Below are 12678 nucleotides of genomic sequence, written 5' to 3' on the forward strand. Positions count from 1 at the left end.
CCAGTTTGAATTCGTACATCTAATACGGTATTATGACGCTCTGTGGAGATCCCATGTTCACTCGGTCGTTACGCAAGTTCACGGTGTATTTTAACTGCCATAATCGGGTACTATGCTGGAAATACGCACACCAACAACTCACCTTCGCCTTATTTCCATTCACATTCAACTCACGTGGTGAGTGCCAATTGGACATAGACCTCTAAAATTAAGCGACAGAACTTTTTGGTTTAATTATAAATAATAAGACCAAACTTCCAAAATTATTATCAATACTTTATGATAAAGAAAATTGTGAATTACATTATCACAATATAAAGTTATTTGTGCCACATGTTCTTCTACTGAATATGATACATAACATATTAGCATTTAAACAAAAGAATGGTTGCAGAAAAATATAGATTTGAATACTGAGATTCGATAATAGGCAAAGACTAAATTTAATAAACATTTCATCAAGCTGGCGAATAATTCTGTGTTTGATGAAACTAACGTAGTAATAAAAGCTTAGGTATAAGACAACTATATATTGAGGAACTAGTTAGAAACTAGTAGATAATCCCACGTATATAATATCTTCAAGATTATTTGTGGAGTATGATAATGAACGAACGACGAAACATACATAACAATATTGTATGTTATGAAGTGTGTAAGGCCAACACTTGTGTGTCTCTATCGTAAATCGTATTTTCCCATTTTACAGCCTCTACTGAATCAACAGTGTTTTTATGTCTAACTAACATCACTCAATACATCATTTTGCGAGCCACTAACTAGGTTCTTTCGTAAATTCAGAAATTGAGAACTTACAAATGAACATGTCATCTCCAAAATTGAGTTGTAAGATATTTCTACTAGACACTTCGTGGGTGTCCAAGCATTATATACATTGGTAGAACCCATGTAACTACTAGCCATCACCATTTTTTCCCAAGATGATTAACTATAAAGCAGCCAATATTTGAGTTTCTTTGGTTGATTCTACTCATAAGTTTATTGCTTTCATTTTGTACTCGAGTTATTTCTACCTGCTTTACGTTCATCTATATATGTTGCTAACGGGCTTAGTGGCTAATTTCAACAGTACCGAATACTGCTCAAACACTTGATGCAATCGTTACTGTTGTTTTTCATCCATTTCACTACTACAACTTTGGCTTCATTATTTAAATATTGAAACCTTCTTCGACTATGTTTTTCGTTTATTTCACATTACTCATACCTTGTAACGCGATTTGCTAATGAAGTGGCAATTGCACTATACATAATGTTTCTCAAATGTATATTAGAAGATAATCGAAAGATCTTCGAAAGACAATTATTTTACTGATATTGGGTGATTGCCAATGATAATTTTTAAAAAAAAGGTTCTAGTGATTTTCTAAACTGTTCACTCGTGTTCCGTGAAATCTTTGAAAAACTGCGGAACTTTAGAAACCTTAGTGTGATTATACATGTATAATGAACAAAAATACTCGAGTGATCTTATGGTGGGGTTGAATTTAAAAGAAGCTTTTAAACAGATAGGACAGAGTAAAAACTTAACGTTTTAGTATAAGTAATGCCGTTTGAGTGTAACTTTTAGCATAAATATATTTCTACAGAAGTAGAAAGGTAATAAGAGTAGAACTTATGTCTTAACAGCTGATATTTCTGGAAAAGGAAACATGATGAACGCTTCCAATTGCTGTCGTAGGAGGATTCTGCAATATAAGATTCTTAAAGCGCGTTAGGTTCCTAAGTCATATATCCTTGAGAGCCACGTATACCTAAGACAACAATTACACTCAAGTAGTGGCACCTACAGTGTGTATTATAGAATGCTGTAGTGTTTGACAATATGGCCATGCTAGAAGTGCATAACATGTTGATCTGCATATCTCATCATGTTCTCTCTGATGTGCTACAGCTGCAATAGATTTGCTTGACAACCATCCTGATCTTTCCTTGTCGATGTATAAAAAAAAAACATCAATATATCACGATGCTTATGAAAACTTTTTTTTCGTTTCGCTTGCATAATATCAGTTAAATAGGCTTACTGTATGGAAAATTAGTAAAAACCTGAGGTAAGCATAAAACCTCTTACAAAAAATTATAATATATTCTAATTAAGTTACAATGTTCTACAAGTACTTTAGGAAACATTTACGAATATGTTGCTATTCTATCTGGTAAACTTGAATGTAGTTGCTGTGTCCCAGATCACTGGAAAAGAATGTTACAACATTTTTGAATATTTTATATAAATAAATGACGAAGTTCTAATGATTATAATCATAATTTATTTTAGTACTTGTGTTACCGCTAAAAATTTTATATAGACATTATGGTTTTAAATTTTTATAAAATTACTATCTTAAGGCAAAATATAACTTAGCTCAATTACACAAATATGACTCCATAATAATAAAATTAAAGAAATAGAAAAAATTATGTACATAACATGTATGAGTATTTTATTTTGTACAGCAAGATGCGAACTTTATCATCTACAGTCAAATATTTAATGACAAAATGTTGTATCAGATAATTTGGTTTTATTTACATTAGAGCACAATGCAAGGGGAATAATTAATGTAAAACTAAAAGATATATTTTCTCTCTAAATATGTGCATTTTTAGTGTTAAATTCAGATAAGGATATATAAGCCTCAATACTTATGTGGACAAATCTTAGTTAACCGGAGTCAGTTCTTGTACCGGTATAAAATACTGCACCGGATAAGCGTTTTCTTGTACTTCAGCTGTATTTGATGTCTTCTTTTTTTCTTTGAGTTCCTTGTAGAAGCTATACACAACAATTAAGAAATACACATCGAAAGCTGAAAAATAAAGAAATATAAAATGACAAATAGAAGATGCAGTACGATGTAGCACAGTTAATGCAAAGTGTTCACTATGCAATGCCTTTCATAATAGTACTATGTACAAGTAGTAAGACTTGCATAGAAAATATATCTCTAAAAGTACTAAATTATGTAGATAAGGACTACAAGACTGAAAAAATCTGCAGCCTAATTCCATAACCTTGCACGATATTCCTAAATACAGAACGAATGTACATAAGGAGGAATTTAAGTATCAAGAGAGGAACATTATTTTAGGAACTCTGTATTACCATATAGAGTATTAACACTGCAGCAATCCAAACATAATTTTGTAAAAAAAAAAAAAAAAAAAAAACCTGTTAAATGCTTTCCTTTCACAATACTCAATTAATTATTTCATTTCGTACCAATCTCATTGTCCTCAACGTCGCATTAAGAATAGAAGCATATATATATATAGTGATGAGCGCAAGAGTTTTGGTTTTGCATGCAAGACCAAGACGAAGAATCTTGCGCAAGTCTTGCACAAGTAATGACAAGCGGTACTACTCTAATAGTTCTATAGAATGTAAAAAGGAAGGGGAAAAATCACTACACTTTTCACTTGAATTTCTCGGCTTCGGTAAACATGTCGCTGGACTGAATGTTTTCCCAGTAGTTTTTCCAATACGTATATGTCAATCTGCCCCTGTAGCATATAGGTGCAGTACCTCGTTTTCTGAATTTGTTGTCCGCATTGTTTCTAGATATTACACATTTTCAACTCACGCATATATCATCTTGCGCCATGTGAGCTATTTTTGTGCACAAACACCGTATGTGTCGGTTTTGTCCGAGTTTTCATCTTTTTATCTCTTTGTTCATTCCACCATTTTAGTCCTTTCTCGTCATCACCGCCACCCTTAGCCTCCGTGCGTAATCGTGAGGCGTTAACCTACATATTTCTAAAAATATTAGTTGTGTTCTTGTTTCACAATTAAAGAGAAATGTAGGGAAAATCGGTAATTCCGTACACCATAAGTGCCGTCTCCATGGGTTATAGCCTTGATTCCAAGATTCAAACATGCGTTGCAAATTTTTAACGTACTCAAAAAATTAATACGGAAATAAGATTTTGATGGCATTGACAAAAATTTAGTGCATGTGACCTCAATTTTGATTTCATATATGGATGATTGTACTTTGAATAATTGTTTATCAATATAACTTTTACCCTCCTTGGGTATGCAACACATCGAGGATTGAGCGATGTTATATTTTACAAAAGTAAACAATCGTTATTCTCTAGCGAGAGTGATGTTGGACAGTTACTTCAAATAACTTGAAGTTGAGTTTGATGCCCTTATTTTGCATTTCTAATATAGGTCAAAAGTAATTATATAAATGGAATTTACACAAAAAAGTGAAATGAAATCTTTGGGTTTTACGTTCCACGGTTATACTGGCTAGGCTAAAGGAAACGGTGATGATGACAAATGAATGAAGTGAAGGAAGTAAGCGAAAACGGGAGAACGCTGAGGAGACCCATGCACACAAGTGTTTGTGCACCACAAATTTCACTTGGCACGAGCTGGGATCGATCCACGGACCTATTGCACCAGACGAGAATACTCTACCACTAAGCCACATCGGCTTCCTTACACAAAATACATAGACATTTGAGTTCCTTTTATTTTTCATTCATATTATTCCAAAATATTAAAAGGTTTGATTATAATAGTTATTATTTTATTTTTCTCACCCGTTTTTGGCGAATATTGCTACACATGTCATCATCATTATCATAGTTATTCTGTTATTAGTGGCAGGTTACTTGCTGCAACCGAGAAGGAGATGCACGGTGGTTCTCAGCTGGTCTCTTCGTCTTGACGTAGCAATTTTTAATTTTAATATCTTCCTGCGACTACAGCCTTCTTGGCCCCTCCCTCTCTTTCCTTCCACCATACTCTCTAGCACATTCCTCATAATACGGTTTCTACTCAGCCAATATCTCAATTACTCTTCCTCCTCTTAATTACACCTAAAATTCTTGTTTTCTTCCCTACAACAACTATTTCTAACACTTTCTCATTCGAAAACCTCCAATTGTTATATCGCTTTTGTGTAATACCTTTGTTTTTGCTCCAAATAGGACTAGTACATATTGAAATCAGTAAAACAAAATATCAATATTTAACTTTAATTTTCTTCAAAATAAAGATTAGCTAACCGTGATTGAAAAGAAAAATAAAAGTAGAGTATTTTATAAGTAGAGTAGCGTTTGCACCCATTGAAAAAATACAGGTAATCGCTTATGTTGTACTTCCATGAAAGTAAACTATATTACAATTAAAAAACATATATTTAATTCAGTTACTATTGGTGAATTTTAGAATATATTATTCCATAAAACCAGAGTAAATTTAACCTATGAAAAACAAGATTTCTTAAACGCAATACCTGCAAGACGTTTGCAAGTATGACCAAGACTGGGTGTGGAAGACCAAAACCAAGACCAAGGGCTCCAGTGCAAGACCAAGGCCAAGACTGGACATGCAAGACGGAAACCAGGACCAAGACCACCCTCGTCTTGCTGTTGGTCTTGCGTTTGCTCATCACTAGAAATGAAAATGGTGTAATGAAGAAAATGAGAGAAAAAGAAAGGAACCCCGAGGGAACTTACGCTCACGGTGTTTGTCATCCACATGTTATCTGGAAGAAGCTAGGATTAAATCAAGGATCATATGGCACTGAACTGAACGCTCTACCTCTGAGCCACCGTGGTCCCTATATAGAGAGAGCGAGAACGGATGGAGAAAACACTGAAATTTTGTTAACTTTATTAATCGGCTGGGAAACATTGTCAAGCATGTGGATACCACTAGGCCAACAGTGGTGATAACATAACTGAAAGCTATTTTTTGAATGAGTTCTCGTCAGATTATAATGTATTTCAAACCACCATTACAAAACGAAATCTCAAAATATCGTCTCTGTTGTTCAGCGCTGGGAAATTAACATTATCAACTACATCCAAATTTGATGCATTTCGTAGCAATAATAATGTAGCGACAGGGATATGACAATGATGATCCGAAGTATGATCTTGATATGATGAATTCCGAATGAATAGAGAAAATGTATATAAAAATGCAAGTTAGCATTTATTTAAAAAACTAAAAATCTACGTACACAAAGATCTTATCATATTGCACACATTGCTTTCAATATGTATGAATATCATAATTCATTTTACAACAATTTCATACCTAAAACCGTTCAAAATATAATAAACACTAGTAACATTTGCAACACTTTTTACAATTATAGAATTCCGTGAACATATTGAATCAAAAGTAAAAAACATATTGTTACAGCGTTATTAAGGTGGATCACCACCCGGAAGTCAGTACATATTTTAGCTCATTCTCTTAACTATTGCGCAATGAAACGCTATATATTATAAATATTGTACTATACGATATAGTTATGTTTGAGCTACAACACAACACACTGATTCATTTGGTTGTATTTTCTCATATCGAGAAAGGTAACAAATAAAAGAAAACATTCGATTCGTTTCACAATGAGCACACAAGATTGCATTGGTGTTAGATCTTACTAGAAGTGCTCAATTTTATGAAATGTTTATTTGAATGTATAAAGTACTTTAAAGTAACGTCCTTATTACAAAATAGATATATTGTTTGACTGTTCTTCGTGTTATGTTTCATATTTTATTTAAATATTATTTTACATTTAAGATAATAGATTTTGAGAAGAAAGTCACGCAGAACACCATAATACGTTGTTGCCAAATATGTATGTTTAATTCGTGGATTCTAGCATTGCAGTTCGAGAAGCGGAACTTAGCTGTGAATTGCAGTAAGGGTCGACAATTAATTTCTCCAGTAAGTATACAAGCAAAATCCCATGATTACTTCCTTTATTATCTGGCACAAGTAAACACTCGACACTACCTGGCAACGCCGCACTATTCAAGCAGCGTTTAGCATAGCACCCAGAACACCTAGTGATCCACCTTAACATGAAGTAAATAATGATTGCTTGTAAGAAATCTTCCACAGATCTCCTATTTTAAGCAATAAAAATATCATATTTAATCTCTTTCTCATATCATCAGAATGGTTTGAGAATGGCATTTAGATATTCGTTCCTATTGAAAACCATTTAGGTTGTTAAATGTGATAGTAACATGCAAAGTTTTCTGAAAAACACCTTTTGAAAATAGTCAAATTCTCAATTGCTTGTAACGGTCTTTCTTCTTGATTGAAATGCGCTGTATGTTGACACTAAAATATAGTATTTTGGATTTCCTTTACCCCATCTCTGTTATTTGCGTTATTATTGTTGTAGAATACTAAAAAAAATAGTTGCTTTTCCATGTTTCTGATACCGCACTGTCTTTAGGTTGCATCTTCTTGATAATTATTGTATTGTTTTTGTTTTACATGCAGATTTCAAATACGTAATAATCTGGTGTCGTTCTATTTCAAAGATAAAAAAATATGCTAGGTTGCCAAATACAATCACCATAGTGTAACAAACTTTGTCCTTATCTCAATAGTTGATCAGTATAGTCTGGTAAGGAAGTAAATGCACATCTTTTTGAGTCTCCCTTTCTGCATTCCGTCCATGGAGAATACGAGTAGAATAATTAAAACATTCAAATGTGTAGATAAGAATAAGGAGAAAAGCCTAAAGTGAATAAGATATTAGAAACGGGCACAAACTGTCAATAATTATAGTGCATTATATAGATAAAGAGCAACACCGAAAGTCAAATCCAGAAATATATCGAAGACTAGAAATTTTCTAAGTGGGAACGTAAAATAAAAATTTGAACAAATATAACAACAACTGAACGTTTACCAAGTAAAAATGTTGGTGTAGTGGATAAGGAGCTAGATTAGTAAGTCGGAGGACGACAGGTCCGACCCATTCCAGTGAAAATTACTTCAAGTGTCTATTAATGTTGCATTCAGCACATGAGCGGTGGTAATAAAAAAAGAGCGTATTACCCGTTTAATATGTTAAAAAAACTATGTTAAACTTTAAATGATATTTATTAGAGAAGTGAAAAATAAATCAAAGAAGCAGGTATATTTATTGAGAGGTATATATCAGATGGCGGTAATCGAAAAGACTCGATGTTATCCCTAATTTTGCTCAGTTGGGTCTCTACAATAGACTAATCTCTTCTCAAATGTACCTATTGCAGAGACTGTCATATCATAAATGCTGCTAAATTTTTATACTCTTGTGCCGAACATCAACCTTTGAGACGATAACTCGCCTCAGTACGAAAATATCTCTCCTCCCCGCTATCTCTGTATATACAGATAGAGATACATAGAGAGAAAGATGCTACCGGGACTGAAAATGGGGTGTCTGCCTCTAAATCAAGGAGATGATAAAGACTATTTAACATAGAATTCATATTACAAACATCTATAAAACATCAAGCAGATTATTGCAAACATTATACTAAACCACCCGATCATCTAAGATCCGAATGACATACCACTCATATAAGGAATGACAGAACACCGTGATTCAAAAACGTTCCTCCTCTCCAGAAATGTCATATCAAAATAATCCGAAGTTTTGGGATAAAGGAACATATTGAAACAAACGATATTAAGTTACATAAACACACTGTTTCAAACTCATATTCAATTATTTTGTTACACAAACAGTTTTATTCATATTCAGGACAGCAGAAACACCATATTAATCACTGACAAAATTAAGTTATGCAAACGAAGTTCTAAGGATGCTGCCTTCAATGTAAATCATGCATATTATACTCGTGACTTGTGCTATGCACAGACTAGCCATCGTGCCACGCTGAATAACGCATGGATGAAGCAGCAAGTACAGATAGCAATAAGCGACACACGGGACGGAACAAGGTAACTAATTACAAACATTTCAAAGGGAAAAGGAAGAGAAATCTCTGTTTCACATTTAGTAGTATAGTTCAAGCTCCCAATTCCTTATCAAACTTTCGCTCTTTTAACACTATGTAATCAGCTATTATTCTTAATGCGGAGCTTTCAAAAAACTTTTTTCTTCGAACAGGAACGTATGCTATTTTAACATTAAATTTATAGTTATACCATACATAGACAATTAGTTCGTAATAGATTAATGTATTTAACCTTACATAATAACGATTACCTAAATATAGCTTCAAGCAATTAGACGCATAACAAACAATAGGAACACAATTTTAATGAAACCCGTACAATGACGAGCAGTTATTAACGCTGGCTGAATGAACATTGTTTAACAAAGTTGCAATTACGGAAGCAAGTCAGTGAACGGAAGCATGATGGCCAATGAAAATATTTCGAGAAATGAGATGAAAACACATCTTTTTATAAGAAAAGATGATGATACGGGGGACACAACGTGATGACAGTAATGATAAAAAGAAAACAGAAAAACAAAACGTGTCCCTCTTAGCGTGAAAAACGGGAAATTAAACTAATTCTGTTTACAAATAGTTATTATTCTGAAAAGAATGAAGATTCCAAACATAAAGTAATTCTGATCACAACGAAAGAAAAGCTACATATAAGGACTTACACGTTCTCTCCATAACCTATGGAAACATGCAACAAAATCAGAAAATTATGATATCCATTGCATGATGCAAATAAAAAAATATTAATATATTGTATAATTCAGGTCTGTTTCTATTATGGAATCCAGTCGCTCCGGCATACTTGCAACAAGCGCAGAACAGTGAGTAGGTCTACGTCAGTAATACTGACACAGCTTTATCACATGGGCTTTCAGAATTTCCTGATCACTGTCTTGTCGAACTTCCTCCCACTCCTGCACAATGAACGTCCAACGTTGTTCGACTGGGTTGTGATCGAGGAGCCGTGGAGGCTAATCCATGGAAATGACCTCTGGATGTACGTGAACCACTAGCTCTCAGGTAGCACCAGAAATGTGTTGAAATCCATACGAAATGCTCGGCGTGCACCGCAAATGGAGGTTCATATCTTCTTCCTCATGCTCCATACAGCGCAAGTGGCCCTTGCTGCTCTGAAAGTAATAACGTCTCCTAAATAAAACTCGCTATATCCGAGTACGCTTGTCTAAGGTCAAGAATACGACATGCGAATTCTAGTCCTCTATCTTTGTTAGCGTCGGTGAGACGGGTATTGAAGTAATGAGAACGATAATCCTTAAGGCTAGCTGTACTAGAGTTTGTCCTATATGGTGTCGTAGGATAAGCCGTACTCTGCAGCCTTGTTATGCAAGATGGATCTATGTCGCAGAGGATTGTTACGAACATCTTTCCATGAGCTTCGTCTTTGATATAATCTGCGTCTAGTTACTGTGATAAAATACCGATATACAACTGAAAAATAAACAACTATAAAATGGTAAATATGGGTTTCAGTATGATGTAACAGAGTTAATGCCGAGGTTTAACTATGGAACCTCTTTTATTGTAGTAATATACACAGACACCAGCAAAATTAGCTCCACATAAGTGTTCTAATACTATTACTTGTTGTCCAGAAAATTTACAGATTTTAAAACGTGGTTCAGAGCGTGTTTTTCAATGAACGCCATATATTAATCCCGATATTGTTGTGTATGTAATGAATTATTTCATTATATATGTTCAAAGAAATAAAAAGACTTACCTAGCATGAAACAAAAATGTTTGGAAGTAGGTGAAAATATATCTAGAACAACTGCTGGAAATAAGTTTGGAAACCATTGTTTCCATTAATAGAATTTATCCAATTATCCTCATTTCAATATATTCTTCCTTTTGGAGAGGATGTCTTGTTGTCACACTGAGTGTGTATTGAAATTGAAATTGTAACATTTGAAAAAAAAATCGAACCTGGGCGGAACTTGAACCCCCGGTCTGCGGATAGAAGTTAAATGCACTAACCAATTATTTACCGTGTTACTCCCTCTTTTACCTAAACTTTTAGCTAGTTAAGTAGCTAACAGTTGCATGTAAGACTATACAAAGTATACAAATGATCGTATAAAAAGACGTTCCTCACGTGAGAGTCACAATTACTTACTCGAGCTTTCTTCTTTAACTCAAAAACAAGTTATATAGAAATTTCGTCAATGAGGAAAATATCACAAAAGTTGAGGCTATCTTATCGTATTTACCGATAGTCCCGTTTTACATTACTATTCTTCTTCAATCTAATTTCTAATTTTCAAAGAAGGAAAGATGGCAGCCATTACTTTCGAATTTTTTCAAGTGTATCAACACTTGTAGAAATAGAAAGTTCTATTTTTATCTTCCGTAAATGCTAGTGTATTTTCTTGTCTAAGCATAAGGAATTTGTTTCAGATAACTGACTGTAGATTAGAAGCCCATTGAGGTTTCAATCGCTCTGAAGAGATGCGTTCTCGATATTTTGTAATTTGAACTGTGCTGCCGATACTTCTGTGTTCATGTCGCTGTTGTGTTTGGAATCAGTCAACGGGACACGTGGTGCCACTGACAAACAATACAACGGTTGAGACGAATTTTAAAAATGTGCATAGCATGAAACTCATATGTTAGTGACCCGGATTAAAATCCCATCTTCGAAATTGCCTTTATTTGAAGGTTCTGTATATGTAACTTGCATTGTAAGTCTGAAATGTATTTATTATTATTATTATTATTATTATTATTATTATTATTATTATTATTATTAATAATCATAATCATAATCATAATAATAATAATAACAATAATATTTGAAATTACAGACTTGGATTATTTTCTATATTACACGTAATTTTTGATTACTCAATTTCAAGTCTTTTGTTGATGTGGAAGTATCCGAAATGGTGAATGGTTTAAAACATTAATATTTTTTTAGCGGTAGTAGTAGTAGGGCAATTAGTAGAAACCTAAGACGTTGCTGGGAAACAATATCATCTGTTACTGATCGGTCGTAATTTTGACCCGTACTAACGATATGCCTTACGTATTCATCAATTATCCTCTAAACACGTGACGTTCCTAGGCAGTACAAGTTAATGTCGATACGGCTTTGTCATATTGTGTATGTGATCGTATGTCACTGTTCTATGCGAGTGCACTGAAGAAAGTCGTCTCAACACTAACACAGAGAGAAATGAAATTATTTTCAAACTTATCTTACTATGGAAGTAACATTACAAATGATAAATTTCTTCTTTAATTATCCAACGAGAATCGCACCCACGACCACCGGGATATGGACCCTACATTTATCCCATTAATCAAAGTCATTGGTCTTAATTATGGAGGAAGATTGGCGTGAAGCATTTTCAGGAAAACTGCGTACTTTTTACGATTTGAATGTCGTAAAGCTGTTTTTCGATCATAATAGAAAGTGCAATAATGAAACACTAGTCAAGAGAACTTCGTTCTAATTGTCAAGGTAAATGGTTGAAAATGAGTAATATTAATTGTATTGTAAATATATATTTATTAACAAAAGATAGTAAGAAAAAAGAATATAGCTAGGAAATTGTTTAAATTCAAACACTTGATAATCCTTTATTACTTTATAAAAGTGTAAAAATAAATAATTATATTTTTGATCTGTTAATTGTTCATTTGCTTGTACTCTAAATAATTGTTGAATTTAGAGTTGTCTCATATAGCCCAGACTCTTCCTACTACCAACTACTTAGATAGACTGTCACAGCAACTTCATGTCACTATTACTTTACAAAAAAGGCCAACAATGTTAGGAAAAATGATGGCTCATGATCTCATGTGCCTTTCCGCTACACCGAGTTCTCAAGCATTGACCATATACAAGCCCTGGAATGCTTCAGCGCAGGATATCAGTAAACAGTC

The 12678-nt window shown here is 33.7% G+C and overlaps 1 protein-coding gene across 2 annotated transcripts in view; it reads right to left on the reverse strand.

Annotated features, from left to right (window-relative positions):
- Positions 1 to 2303: 2303 nt before the first annotated feature.
- LOC145681638 (uncharacterized) overlaps positions 2304 to 12678 on the reverse strand; it is a 318511-nt gene continuing 308136 nt past the window's right edge. Inside the window, exon 5 of one of the 2 annotated variants that reach the window (XM_081753257.1) lies at positions 2304 to 2831. In XM_081753257.1, coding sequence (XP_081609383.1) covers positions 2683 to 2831 — 149 coding nt within the window. In that variant the 3' untranslated portion in view covers positions 2304 to 2682. The remainder of the gene's footprint in view (positions 2832 to 12678) is intronic. The other variant, XM_081753256.1, reaches the window with a different exon arrangement.

The sequence above is a fragment of the Thermobia domestica genome, chromosome 3, assembly GCF_964235325.1.
Source record: "Thermobia domestica chromosome 3, izTheDome1.hap1.1, whole genome shotgun sequence".
In the NCBI taxonomy this organism is placed as follows: Eukaryota; Metazoa; Arthropoda; class Insecta; order Zygentoma; family Lepismatidae; genus Thermobia; species Thermobia domestica.